This window comes from Antechinus flavipes, chromosome 3 (genome assembly GCF_016432865.1).
Source record: "Antechinus flavipes isolate AdamAnt ecotype Samford, QLD, Australia chromosome 3, AdamAnt_v2, whole genome shotgun sequence".
NCBI classification, from domain to species: Eukaryota; Metazoa; Chordata; class Mammalia; order Dasyuromorphia; family Dasyuridae; genus Antechinus; species Antechinus flavipes.
In genome coordinates, this window is record NC_067400.1 from 466482925 (window position 1) to 466498368 (window position 15444).

Consider the following 15444-nt stretch of genomic DNA (forward strand, 5'->3'; position numbering starts at 1 on the left):
TGGGTAGCAAAAACTAAAAAAACATACAGAAAGTCATTATTATAATCAATAAGTAACAGAAAACTTAATATCAGTTTATCACTTATATTCTATTAACTATTCTATCATCAATTTTTAAAAGAAATTTTACAAAGTGACATACCATTTAAATTTAGTTGATGTCCATTCTTCTTGGTTACTAATATCTGGATACTAGCCTTTAGGAATAATATTCTATCTAAATCATACCAAAAAAGTAGAGAATTTTGATTCCCAGAAAAGCCTCTGAAATTTGTTGCCATAGGACAGAATTTTTTTAAATTTAGCTTTGAAGGAAAAACATAGCAACAACATTTGGCAGTGAAATATAATTTAAATTTTGTTAAATATTCTAAAGTATTGCCATTTTTAATGTGGAGAACAGCATCTCACATAAAAATCTACAAAATCTGTCAATTGCGGATAAGTAAAACACGAAACAACTTCTAATATGTTTCTAAAAAATGAAGAGCAAGAACAAATTTTATTTACCTTTTAACTTTTATTATATAATCAGAAATATGTTCTCATGCAAAAAATAAGCTAAGAGATAATAAAATCACACTTGACAGCACAGAACAAAAGTAAAAGTTACAAAAAAGATCTTCATACCCTTTGAATAATTCTACTGTTGAGAATGTGCTCTGAAAGTGTTCTCATAAACAAAAAATGTTATTTATTCAAAGTTTTCATAGAATGGCTTGATGTATAATTTGTCAAAACCTAAATAACCAACAACAAGGAAATGTGTAAAAAATATATAGTAAATCAATGTAATAGAACACGTACAATTAAGACTGAAAATTAATAATACAAAGAAATTAATAACACAAAGTAAAGAAAGTTGAATGATAATATATATATTTATACCTATATAACAGACTATATGAATATAAGTGGACAAGAAATACTAACAACAATCTCAGAGGAAGTAACTAAAAAAATTAACTTTATGTTAATTAGTATACATTTTATACAATGAAATTAAATATAAATAAGCTTATAAAAAGTTGCTAGTTATATTAATGTTCATGTTAAGCTTTTAATAAAAACAAAAGAGAAAAAACAATTAGTAAATAAGAAAAAAATTTTAAAAGTGGGATTAAAAACACTTTTATTAACTTTCAGTCTATCTTTTAGGTCTACATAGAAGAAAGAACAAATGAGAATTAAAAAACAGTAGTAGCTAGAAGAGTAGTATTTAATTTAAATCTATTAAAATGACATCTCTAATCATGATTTTGAGATAATAATTTTCACAACTTACCAATAAACATAAATTTTTAAAGTATATGCCATAAAAAGTTAACATTCTCTGAAAATCAGTCACCTTCTTTGCCAACTAAAACCAGTACAGAATGATTAGGAAATGCTATAAGCAGGACATAAAGGATTACTCTGATGATTGGCAGTCTCAGGAAGTCAGTTACCAAAGATCAGATCCCTTAAATTGTTTATATCAAGGGTGTCTACTGAAATAAGGAAAAGAAGGGACAACAAGGGAGAATGGGTCTCTACTGGGAACTAACCCACACCTTAAATACTCATGACACACATTCTGGATGATACATAAATAGAAAACAAACAAAAAAAAAAAAAACACTAGAAGCAGCTGCCAAAGTTAGCTGAGCCTTACAAAGGCTCAAAATGTGGGAAACTACTTGTAGGTATAAATAACCAACTTTTTACCAAAGGTATGCATGAATATATTAACAAGTAGAAGAAAAATGGCTGGAAAACAAATCATACTAAGGACCTTCTTTAAAGAGACCCAATTCACTAAGCTGGATAATATGACTCAGGACAAGAATACTGAGTGGAGGTATGTAGCCTTGCTCATTCAAAAGTTGAAGGTAATGCATAAGTACAAGTAAATCAGAAATTTGAAAGTTAAAAGACTTAATACTCTTAGAAGAAGTTAAATTTTGCTTAAGGTATTAATTCTGTTTAACCATTCAATATTCTCTTTAAACATTTTCTCATATTCTATTTTTTTCTTATCTTGGAGTCATATTCCATTTTCTTTAAGTTTTTCCATTTGCTGATGTTTTAAATTTCTTATAAAATAAAATACAGTCAACAACTGTGGGAAAGGTTCACATTCACTAATAATAGGAAGCAGACCCTCAACTTCAGAAGGTCCAACTAAACTCTAAGTTGCCTAATTATTGCCCCAGAACACCTAAAATCCATTCAGATTGCTTGATTTGTTCAAGTGGCTTGAGCTAATGATAGACATCAGCATCAGGTAAGATGGAAGGCTAAATAAATAAACTACTATTTCCCTGCCACTGTTTTCTAAGAACTTCCTACCCCTACCACCTGGCTATATAGCCTGAAGTTCTTAACACTGTCATTTGACCTACTTACAATAACAATGAAGTTGTCTGCCTGGGCATTGTCATATACCTTTCTGGTGTCTTTTGCTTTCTAGTGTCTGGAAGCTGAACTTCCTTGTGTTGTCTTCTCCCAATTAGAGTTGGTGAACATGACCAACCTTTCTCTTGACCTTCAGTCCCTCATCACCAGTAATCTAGTGAACATTTCAAGTTCAGAATGGCCAAATGTAGAACTCACTCTCATCTTTCCCTTAAAGCTGTCCTTTAAACGTCCCTATTTCTATGATCAATCTTGGAAGGGATGTAGGAAAATTGGAATACTAATATATTACTGGGGAAATTGTGAACTGATCCAATCATTCTGGGGCCAATGGAACTATAAGAGCTATAAAAATGTTTATATTGTTTGATCCAACAATACAATTACTAAAAAGAGATCAAAGAGAGGAAAAAAGGGGAAAGACCTAGTTGTACAAAAATATTTATAGCAGTTCTTGTGGTGGCAAAGAATGGGAAATTGAGGGAATGCCCATCAACTGGGGAATGCCTGAACAAGTTGTAATATATGATGGTAATGGAATGCTACTGTGTTGTGTGTAATGACAAAAATAAAAGATTATTTCAAAAAAGCCTGGAAAGAACTGATAAAAAAAATGTAGTGAATAGAATCAGAACATTGTATATAGTAAAAGCAATACTGTATCATAGTCAACTGTGAATTACTTAGCTATTCTCAGCAATACAATGATCCAAGACAAATTCAAAAGACTCATGATGAAAAATGCTATCCACTATACTATAACATATTCAACATGTATAAGGCTCCTTGCCATCTAGGGAGGGGGTGGAAGGAGAGAGAGTGGAAAGGGAAAAGTTGGAACAGAAGTGAGTGCAGGGGATAATGTTGTAAAAAATTACCCATGCATCTGTACTGTCAATAAAAAGTTATTTAAAAAAAAAAAAAAGAAAAATGCTATCACATCTAGAGAAAGAATTGATGGAGTCTGAATGTAAACTGAAGTATATTTCAGAAGAATACTATATTCACTCATTTAAGGGGAGAGGGCTTTTTTTTTTGGAGGGGGTTGTGTCTTCTTTCAACAACACAACTAATATGGAAATAAACTATTTACCATCAGGGAAGGAGAAGGAGGAGAGAATCTGGAATTCAAAATTTTCAAAAATGAATGTTAAAAATTGCCTTAACATATAACTGGGAATAAAAATAAACAAACTTCTCTGTTTCTGTATAGTCTCCCAAGTTTATAATTGTTCTGAACTTATCCTCAATCCATATAACCAATTGGCAACCAATTTCTATCTCTAACACATTTCTCTTTCATCTCTTCTCTTTTCTCTACTTATACTATATATACATACTAATACTACCTTATGAGTATGTATTATACACACACACACACATATATATAAAGCTCTGTGTGTGTGTGTATGTGTATGATTAGAAAGCCTGTCCAAATAACAGGATTAGTCAACTTCTAATCAAATATCCTGAATATGTCCTTTTATTTACAACTTCAAAAGTAAAATTTCACATATTGACTTTCCATATAAAAAGAAACAGAGATCTATATATAAACAATGTTTATCCAGATCTTGTAGACATCTTTAATTAACCACATAAAATCATAGGTAGGTGTGCACTCACACTATAGGCTAGACCAAAGTTTTTTTCATTTACAACTCTTCCTCAAGAAATTTTTATGTGACTCTGGGTATATAGGTTTATAAAATAGGTATACAATTCAAACACAATGACAATAAATCAATTTCAAAAGCCCCACATTCCGTTATGAAGGTGGAGTGAACTATACTTTAAGAAGCTGAAGGCGAAAAGGTAGATGCCTATTGCAACTGCAGAGAGAAGAACTTGGTAGATGAAATTGTTAAGTGGTTATTTTGGTCACAAACACTTAGATGTTTAAGTGATCAACCTGTCAAATGTTCATTATTTTTTCCTACAATGTAAGATTCTAGCACATCATTATATCAAACGGATAGTGTGAAAAGCAATCTTTAGGAAGCATGCACTACACAAGATGAGGCATTCAACTTGAAAAGCATGCTATGCTAAATTTCTCACTTAAAAAAATGTTTAAGGTGCCAAATTCATGTTTAAAATTATGTATCATGCATCATTGTTCACCTACCAAAATCAAAGCTAATAAGCAAAGTGAACTAGAGATACTAATATATAAAAACAAAAATTTGACGTTGGAATAAGTAACCCGAGAATTGGTAGGATAGGATTCATGGCTCTGGAACTACACAACTTATTCAAAAAGGAAAAGGATAGGTTAAAGGAAAAGTAGGGAAGCTGGTCACAGAATAGGACTGAAAACTGGAAACCATAATGATAAGCACAGTGAAGAATACAGGGGTGAAGATCAAGAGGCAGAAACAGATGTTATACTGTCACATGAATGTAATACAGATCACTTGTACAGAGCAGAAAAATAGATGAGTTACAGAAAAAGATCACAATCTTGGCATAAGATATGATTATCATAGTGGTAGGGAAATAGGTACACTAATACTAATGATGTTGGTCATGCTTGAAAATAATTTTGAATTATGCAAATTAAATAGCTAAAATGTTCATATATTTTGAGCTAGAGATTCCACTTCTAGGAATATATTCCAAGATGATCTTTGACAAAAAGGCTTCAATAGCCACTAAGCTGTTTACAACAGTATTTTTGTGGTAGCAAAGAATCATTAAAAAATAAAATACTCAGAGGTCAAGAACTGGCCAAAGGAAATGTGAAACCATGAGTATAATAGAATATAATTGTGCTATAAAGAATGAAAAATGTAGAGAAGCACAAGAAGACTTACAAGACTATACAAAATGAAGTAAGCAGAGCCAAGGAAAAATATGCAGAATAATTACAAAAACATAAGTGGAAAGAATACAAAATAACAAAAAAAATATTGCAAAATTTTGAATTAATTAATAAACTTGACCCTAAAAAAAAAAAGGCAAAACAAAAAGACAATTCCCTTCACTTCTCTAATGTGTCTTTGGAGGAGAGAAAGGATATAGATGTGGACTGTTATATATTTTTTTCAATCTGATTGGCTTTGATAAGTTTTTTTGTTTTCTTTTTTAAGAAATTTCTCTGTTATAAGGGATAGCTCTGAGGAGAAGAAAAGGAATAACATAGAATATTGTAAAAATAAAAGACAGCAATAAAAATCTATTTAAAAAGCAGAGCAGCTAACAATTTATTATCTTGCCCTAATTCAAGAATCAACAAAGGGAACTGTCATTCTAGATCTGATTGTCACCAACAAAGTTACTCTTTGCAGGAGTGGTAATGATACAATGCAGGAGTGATAATGATACAACCTTAAGGAGAAAGGACTTCTCGGTTTTAGAATGTGTGAAAGAAAACAGGAAAGTAATATACCTAGATTTTAGCAGAAAAAAATTCAACAGGTATAGGGAAAGAATAGATAGGATTCAAATTGTGTAAAATCATTCCAAAAGAAATAAGAAGTTCTAAAGAATGGACAGCTGAAGTCAATAGAAAAAGTATTTTTAAAGCACCTATTATGTACCAGCACTGCTTGGAATTGAGGGTAAAAAGATAAAAATGAAATACATCTTGCCCTTAAGAGGTTTATATTTGGCAGAGGCCAAATGTACATCTGAGTAAAAATAAAATTTCAAATAACATGGGATGGGGGACAAGCAGGTAGGAATAGGAAATGGCTGGGTTTTGACAGAAACAAGGCATTCAAAGGGGCAGATCTGAAGAGGAAGTGTGTTTCAGGAATGAAAGTAGGAAAATATAGAAAAAGGAGGACCTGTCCTAAATAAACAATGTCAATGCACAGAGAAGCCACCAATTAACTTAGATTTAATTTTAAAAGATATACATGGCAAAGTCTATTAAGTATAGTGCTATTATTAATTTAGGAAATACCTAAACAAATTGTGATCCATGAATGTATTGAAATATTACTGTGTTATATGTTGAACATAAGAATCATGGAAAATTTTCATGATCTTACACAGTGAAATAAGCAGATCCAAGAAATGGCATAAACAACAACAATGTAAATGAAAGCAACAACCACAAAGAAAATAAATATGAATATCACAAAATGACAAAAAACAACCATAGCTCCAAGGAAAAAATAAAAGAGGAAACTTTCTCTCAGAGAGAGGAAAAAAGATGAGAAAAATTTTATTTTTGTTAAAGTAAAAAAAAAGGTATTATTAAATGTGTATTTTAAAAGAGAATGTAATTTGCACTTAAGTAAAAAAAATGGAGATTAATAAGGAATAAACAAAAAAGGATTGAATGTGGGACTGAGGTTTGATTTTGTTTTGTTGTTGTTATATTAGAATAAAGAGAAAGGCTAAAGAGGTATCAAGACCTCTGCTTGGGAAGAACAGGTAGATGATTCAGGAAACAAAAAGAAAAGTAAAACCATATTCTTGTTCTCTGCCAAGGCAATTTTATCTTTTGGAATGCAAAGGGTAGTACAAATATGGTTTAAAAAAATTAAGTTACTTAATTATCAAAAATGAATACTCAAATCAAAATCTCATTAATGATGTGTAATTCTCAGAATTTTAGTGTCTAGATTACAATAGTCCCTAGTTAATCTTCAGATCAAATTCTCAGTTATTCAACCAGTCTTGTTAAGTCAAGTATAACTTCAATAAGCATATTCTGTAACATGACCTCATTGTTGCCATAACATACTTTCCTTCATATGCAATGATAATGTTACTGACCCACATAAGCAGAATATGAACTCAATCAAACTTGTCTTTCAAATAATGGTAATGGGAGATATCCTGAGGTATCCATATTTTTTTAACCTGTATTTTCCAATGATCAAGGGCTTATTTTGTGACATGACTAGGCATGTGATTAGGCATGCAATTTACAACCTTGGAAGAGAGTCTTTTATTTTTTTTGTGTGTGTGTTAATACTTATTTCCATAGGGTTATATTTGATGGGACAAAATAATATATGAGATTATATACTATAATATACTCTTTTTGGGACTTCTAATTGTTCAATCCAAATAACATCATAAAATAAAACTGATTATATTTTAACAGAAAGGAAATTAATAGTTAGTGATGTGGAAGCATTCTGAATAAGATATCTCTATTGAGACCAATTACTTGCTAAAACAAAGATAAAAACCAGTACCAAAAAACATAAAAATGAAAAGATAAAGCTAAAAACATAGAGGCAACTCTGATTTGAATTGAAAAAAAAAAAATAGGAGAAGTACAAAAGAACATATACTGAAAAAGACTATTAATACTTTCTTAAGAAGTTTAATTGCTAAACCAATTATTTTAATGAGATCAAAAGATTCTGCAAAGTGCCTCAGCTAGCACTTGACCTCTCTGCTGCCAAGTAGACATATTAGAGTAAGTTTAAGAATGGTTCAGTGCATAATTTTATGATCTTAAAAAAAAGGGAAGAGAATGAATAGCATAACCTCAATTTATGAGGTTCGATCCAAATTAACATCATAAATAAAACTGATTATACTTTAATAGAGAGAAAATTAATAGCAACAATAGATACTAACTAGCACAGAGCAATGACCATGAAACATTAATGTTTGTGAACTTTTTTTTTAAACAAAAAGTTATGTTTAAACTTGTAAACAAAAACTAAAATAATCACATTGAACAATGATTATGCAGAGGTACTTTCTCACATGAATCACATAGACAACTTGATTTCATAGCAATAAGGATTACAAGAATAATAAATTCAAAGGCGTGAACATTGGACATCAGTTTCAACATTACTCTCTTCCTAAATTTGCCAACAGTGAAGAAATAATTCATTTAAATTTCCTCTTCATTTCATGATACTGAAAAGCAATGAAATGGCCAAAAGTTAAGGAGGAATTATAAAAAACATTTAAGACAAATCATTCTTTGGATAATTTTAAAATAGCTATATAATATATATTTATAATTCTGACAAAAGAGTTTTCTGGTAAGTAGCTGTTACTTAGAAATAACAGACAGCTATAAAGAAAAGCACAGAAAACATAGACAAGTATAACATAGAAAATATAATACCTGTATATCCTTCTTAACCGGTTTAGTTTTGTTATCAAAAATTTTTTTCCTAAATTCAAGAAGAACTTCTTTGCAGTCCTCAAGATGAACTTCTGGCTCCCACGTATCATCATCGGAAGTGTACCCTTTCCACCGAACTTTATAAAGAATTTTACCCTGCAATGAAAAATTAAAAAACAAAAAACACCTGTGTAAAAAACATGCCAAACCAAGATTATCTACTCATTATTCCTTAATAAAATCACTTACCAAATTATAATTACTTAGTACATGACAAAAGCTGAACTAGAGTTCTGTTTCTAAATGGATGTTTTTAATTATACACACTATCTTAAACAATATATTCCTTGCTATATTCTGAATAGTGTAATTCCACAGTAATGTTCAAGAAGAAAATTGTTTACTAATTTTGATGACCTTTGAAAGGGGGTCAGGAAACATAGTGAGGGAGAAATTGGGAGTGGGAAGCCTTGGGCACCCTAAATTCTTTTACAATTTTAGCTAAGTAAGTTTCATTTTTCTCAAGAGATTATAGAGTAGAATGTGAACCAAACTAGAGATCACACCCCACTATGGCACCATGGCGAGAACATCTACTCAAACATGCCATGTCCCCCTCCTATAATAACCTCATTCTATTATCCAGGGTTCAATTGGTTAATAATTCCCCCAGGGAAGAGTATCTCCCACTTTTCTTTCTCCCTACTAAAAGACTTCCTATTATTACTCTCCTATTTTTTTATATATTTCCATCATTTTGTGTGGTCCCCTTTTCACTGTCTTTCTTCTCCTGAATTTATGATTTTGATACTAATGATACTAATTAACATCAATATATTCATTATTTCTAACCAACAAACATCTGTCAAGCATCCACGGTGTGTAAATCAACATTGTAGGCCATGAGGGACAGATACAAAATTTAGGAAAAGTCATAGTTATTGGCATCATGGAGGCTAATATAATTTAAGCTCCAAAATATTCCTGGCCCAAATTAACTTGTGAAACAAAGGTACAGAATTTGTTCATATCTTGAAAACCAGAAGTTTAAGTACAAAAAGTGTAACAGAGCTTTTTCTTGAATTGTATATTCTTAACTTCTGTGAAATTCTTCCCTTAAAACAACAACAACTTTGCATCTTCAAATTAGCAAAATAAAGTTAATATTTTAGAGGCATAAACAATCCAATTACTTGATGAAGTAATAGAGAGATACTGACTTGGAATAGAAGAACCTAAATTCAAGGACTCGTTCTACCATTTAATCATGTTAATATGATTTAAGTTACTAAACTTCTTAGAATTACACATATATAAACATTTGAAGATTTTAAAGCTGACTTGATGTCAGACTTAAATTAGATAACTAGGCTGACTGAGATATTGTTTAACTTGAGGTTTATAATCTAATTGTCAACATAAGACCTGCTATATCCCCTTCACTCTTTTCTTTTTTCCTTCCTTCTTCTTACCTCAGGTTTCCCTTCTTCTACTTTCTTCCCTTTTTCCTAAAATATTCTGTACTTGGCTTTTCAGCTGAGTTTTTGGGCATCATTTCAATGAACTCTCCTTCCTTTCTGTCCCTTCAAAAATCTGCTGAGCATTCAATCCAAACAGCTGAGGGTCCATGAACAAAAGTCCTTAACCTCTCTGAGTCTCAGTTTCCTCATTTGTAAAATGGGGATACTATCATCATCACAGGATTGTTGAGTCTTTAATGAAATAACACACATAAAATGCTGAGTAAACTTTAAAGTGACATTAAACCTCAATGATCATTTTTATTATAGTGATTCTTTAAAGGAATACTCCAAGAAGCATCTGAGAAAGATCCCAATATTCCCTTCTACTAGAAGCAAAAAATATCAAGAGAAATAATAACTAAGTTGTAGAGAATTATTTGAAGAACACACATGGTGAGTGACTAGACTAGAGTTATAAAGCTATTAAATATATTAGAGGCAGAATCTGAACCTAGGTCTGTCTGAGTTCAAGCTCAATACTCTATTCATCATGCCACAATGTATATAGTGCTTTACTGATATTAAAATGTCATAGTATTGTATTGTATTATGATGAATTTTGTGATTCTACAGATTTGGAATTTTCTAAAACATGTGATCACTAAGAGTTGCATAGGAACTGAAAGCTAAACAAATCAAGCACAAAATGATAAATATATTTAACTAATCAATGCAAAAATACATATGCCTATTAACTTGGTTTTTGCTAATACTGAATAGAAATGCTAATAATTTTTGTGTTTTTATGTTTGTAATTCTACTGTAGCTCCTCTCAATTAGTTTTGTTAATGGATTCTTAGGGGTTTCTAAGTAGACCACATCACTTGTAGAAAAAGGATAATTGTATTTCTTCTTTGCCAGTGTTTCTATTTTTTACTTAATTTTCTTGTCTTATTTAGGACTCCAACAAATAATAGTAGGGAGGGAGAAGCAATTCATTTGGACACTACTGAGTTTATAGACAAAGGGATAACTAACAAAACAAAACACATGACAGACACATTAGGAATATTAAACAGCTAGCAACTCAACTCCCACATAGAAATTGTACTCAAGTTACTTTCCCATATGTCTATGTTTGATGTTACTAAAACTAAAGCTGATTCTGTGTTGGCAGATGCTTTATACATTTAAAATAAGGTAAGTGGAGCAATGTTCAATAACACAAGGAAACAAGTTAACAGTTACTGTCAAAGATCTTCAAAAATTTTATCTTATACTTACTAATCAGGTAAATTAAAAACAATTTTAACATCCAGAATTGCATATATTCCCTAATGCATCAAAACACTTCAAACCAAGATCAATTTATATTTTATGCTATCTTTCTTAGATTTATTATGTGCAACTTCCAATTTGCTTTTAAACCAAATTCCAACAATCAAATAAGAAAAATTACACTCTCTTATCAAGCAAACATACCTACTTTAAATTCAGTACTATAATAAAGTGACATTTACATAGCACTTTACAGAGTATCACACATATATTGATTCTAGCAACATTGTTCCTAATTTAAAGATGCATGTTGCATCTTTAAAGATTAGATAAAGATGGCAAAGATAGAATTTAAATTTGGGTCCTCCATCTCCAAATCCAAGGAATAAATATTCTTTTCATTACCCTATAACTTCATCAAAAGTAATTTGATAAAGTCCATTAAAACTTCAGATTCTAATATGCTGTGGTTTAAATCATGTACCTCCAAAATGTTAAAACAAATTCTATAGTGAGTATGAGAAAGTATAATATAGTCCATAAACTTGTGGACCAGAGTTTACTTATTCAAGAATGAAATGTGAAGTGCAGTCAAATATGTACCAAGTTACTATAAAAAAGCCTAAGAACTCAGTGCAGTGGATATTTTGCTAGTAAAATTTGTTATGCGTATGATACTTTAGATATACATAGCTTTTTGAATGAAAGGTTTGGATACATGGCCTTTAAAACCATTTTTGCAAATTCAACTTTTGTTGAAGGGAACAACCCTCTCTTGATCCCAAGCTCCTCAGACTGACATCACCATTTCCCCCCTTCTCTTCCTAGGCAATGAAAACTTCTGTCGATTCTCTCTCCAATCTATCTAGCATCTGCCTTTCCTTCCTATCCTCCTGCCCTTACTTCATCCAGGTTCCTACCTCTTCTTCCCTGAATTCCTTCCTAGCCTCTTAGTAAACTCTCTCTCCCCTTTTCAACTTATCTTACTGAAAGGTTCCTGTATAACAGTCATTTAACACATGGATCTCACCAAGGCATTCCCCTATTCAAAAGCCTTTTGTGGCAAAGACTCATTGCTTACCAAAACCCTAACAAATTCTTTTGTGTGGCAATTAAGGCCCTCCACAATCTCATTCCCAAACTATCTTGCCAGCCTTCCAATCAAATCAGACTACTTCAGTTAGTCAAATAGCATTTATTAAATATCTACTCTGTGCAATCACTGCTAAGACTGTGGATAAAAAAGGACAAATGGCAACCTCTGTCCTCAAGGAATTCACAATCTAATGGGAGAGGCAACACACCAAATGTTTTTTTTTAAGGCTATATATAGGATATATAGGATAAATGGACACTAAAATTAAGAAGGATTGGAGAATGCTTCTTATAGAAGATGAGATTTTAGTTAGGACTTAAAAGAAGCCAGGAAAAAGAGATAAGGAGGAAAAGTGTTCCAGATGTAGGGGACAAGCAAAAAAAAAAAAAATACCAAGAAATCATAGATGGAATATCTTTTTCATGAAGCAACCAGAAGGCCAATGTCCCTGGACCAAAGAATAAGTGGTAGAGAATATGGTATAACTGAAAAGATAGGAAAGGGTTAGGTTATGAAAGGCTTGAATGACAAACACAGCAATCACTTTATTGGCTGAATAGAAGATGGAGTGGAGAGAGATTGAGGATGGCAATCCCATCAATAGGCTACTACAATATTGAAGTGATGAAGGACTGTGCCATTGTAATGGCAATAGCAGAGGGGAGAACGTGAGAGGGTACAAAAAGTGAAATCAACAGGCCTTACCAACAGATTGGATATGGGAAATAAGAGGAGTCAAAAATGAAAACTAGGTTGAAAGCCTGGAAGACTAGAAAGATGGTTGTATCCTCTATAGTAAGAAGAAAATTTAGAAGGAAGGACAGTTTAGTGGTAAAGATAATGATTTTTGTTTTGGAGATGTTGAGTTTAAAAAGTCTACTGAACACCCAGTTCTAGTGTCTGAAAAGCAGCTGACACTGAAGTTCAGCAGAGATTGGGACAGGGTGAGAATCATTACCATTTCCTGATCCTTTCCTATTTCTTTTGCTTATGCTATCCTTTGAAACTGGAATGTTTTCTTACATCTCTGCCTATTGAAATACTTGCCTTGCTTCAAGAGTTAATTCAGATGACACTTCTTCCAAGAATCCTTCCTTGATCCTCAACTTACAACAAACATTTATTAAGTACCTGTTTTGTCTTGCCTCTGACTCTTTGCTCACTCTAATTCCTCCCTTTACCTGGTTGTGTTTTTTCTAATCATTTAAATTTCTATAAGGATCTTTCCCTTTCAATAAATTCTTTTATACCATTTTGACAACTCATTATTGCCTTGTAAAAATGAGCAGTACCAACTCCAAAGGGCAACTCTTTTGAAACATGCACCTTTTGTACCATATATCTCAGTTTCCCCAAAAGGCATATCCTTTTGTTGAACATGATAAGATGTTCAACATATGCTTGAGCGTTAAAAGAAAAATAAGAAGTTATATTAAATATTAAAATGGAAAGCATGAATTTATTTCGTATTCTTAAAGAGGGCTTAATTTACTTCTTTAAACTTTTTAGAGCAGTAATATATGTGCCCTACCATTATTATTCAATAAATAGAGGACTGACTGTTCAGCCAATGGGGCTGTGATGATGTGGTTGAGAATTAAAAAGAACTAAGTTCAAATCTTCCCTATAATATGTATTAGCTGTGTTACAACAGACATGCTTTATAAGCCTGTTTTCACAGCTATAAAATGAGGATGATAACAATAACCTATCTCACTGGGTTGTAGTGAGACAGATTAAGTCAAAATTAGGATTTTCACCATACTCTACTTTGTTAATTTTCCTAAGACTTTAGGCATTCATGTATATAAATAGAAATAGAAATAATTTTATATATATTAAGTAAATTCCCTATATTTTCTGTGATACAGATCAATATCATCAACAAAGACATTGTATAACCCCTATATTTAAGGTATTACATACATATATGCACAGATAATATAAAGAATTTTAAAACAGTTTACTGGAGCCAACACAATCAAGGAAGGCAGCATAAAATAGAATTAAATGCCTGTTTAGAAAAATGCCTGGAAGGAGAGGAAGGGGAGAGATGATCATCATTGGCTGGGGCTATTCTATCATTTCAAACTAAAGATTAAGAGTCTAGTCTTACCTTTTAATAATAATTTACTTATACAGCCTTTTGATTTATACCCTTAACGTTGTGATTTCCTCAAAATGTTTAGAAGACCCCAATCCACTCCATACTTTCTAGACAAGTACTACTGTCATCTTCTTCCACTCCTCATCATATACTATGTTAAAAATAAAAACATCTTCTTATCCTCAAGAGTCATTCTTAACATTCAAAATCCTCATCCAGAAATTAAATATTTTACACGTTAACTTATACTAAGCCCATCATCATCACCACAGACTCCTCCTTTGCCTTCCTATTTCCAATCCATTCCATTCGTTAAGTGAAAAGATCTTCAAACTTTACTTAAATATCACCTCTCCCACTCCACCTGCCAAAAAGCTCCAGAGGCTTCTCCCTGGCTCTTTATATATTTCTGACTGTCTACACCTATACCAACCATGTACCAATGCACCCTTACAATGATATCTTTACTGCAAACTCCATTCCCATTTCAGTGACTCATGTAAACTCTCGACAATCTTTTATTAAGCACCTACTATGAGCCGGACATTGGGCCTACGACCCTTACTCCCCACCCCCTCCAAAAATAAATAAATAAATAAAAGGAAATAGTTCCAGCTCTCAAAGAGCTCACAGTCGAATGTCCCATGCCAGAAATTACCTCAGCCCTCTGCTGGACAATCAGCTCTGTCTAGAGACTTAAGTCCATATAGAAAAAGCCCATCGGTGTTATCCCAGATCCGGCCACTCCAAGTAATTTCCCCACTTCCACGCCCCCAATACTTTGACAAGGTTGTGCCAACGTCAGCCCCTGCAAGGTGGGTTGAGAGGGTGGACGGAGATGGGCGTCGACAGAACCGAGGTAGGGGGTGAAAGGAGGCCGGGCTGGCTGGACCCTTCTAGGCCTGAGCCAGAGGAGCGCCACCCCCATCCCAGGGAGGCTGGGCCCTAGCGGGGGGTCGAGGCCCAGCAGCTGCCATGGCTGCCCCGGGGGAGCCCAAGAGGTTTGAAAACAAGAGCCAGCTCTTTGCTCAAGTCCACAAAAGAGAAG

At 32.5% G+C, this 15444-nt stretch overlaps 1 protein-coding gene across 3 annotated transcripts in view; it reads right to left on the reverse strand.

Annotated features, from left to right (window-relative positions):
- The window catches only part of MPHOSPH8 (M-phase phosphoprotein 8), a 56409-nt gene that overhangs the window by 40582 nt on the left and 383 nt on the right, over positions 1–15444 (reverse strand). For all 3 annotated transcript variants that reach the window (XM_051986612.1, XM_051986611.1, XM_051986613.1), the window contains exon 2: positions 8453–8608. In XM_051986612.1, coding sequence (XP_051842572.1) covers positions 8453–8608 — 156 coding nt within the window. The remainder of the gene's footprint in view (positions 1–8452; positions 8609–15444) is intronic.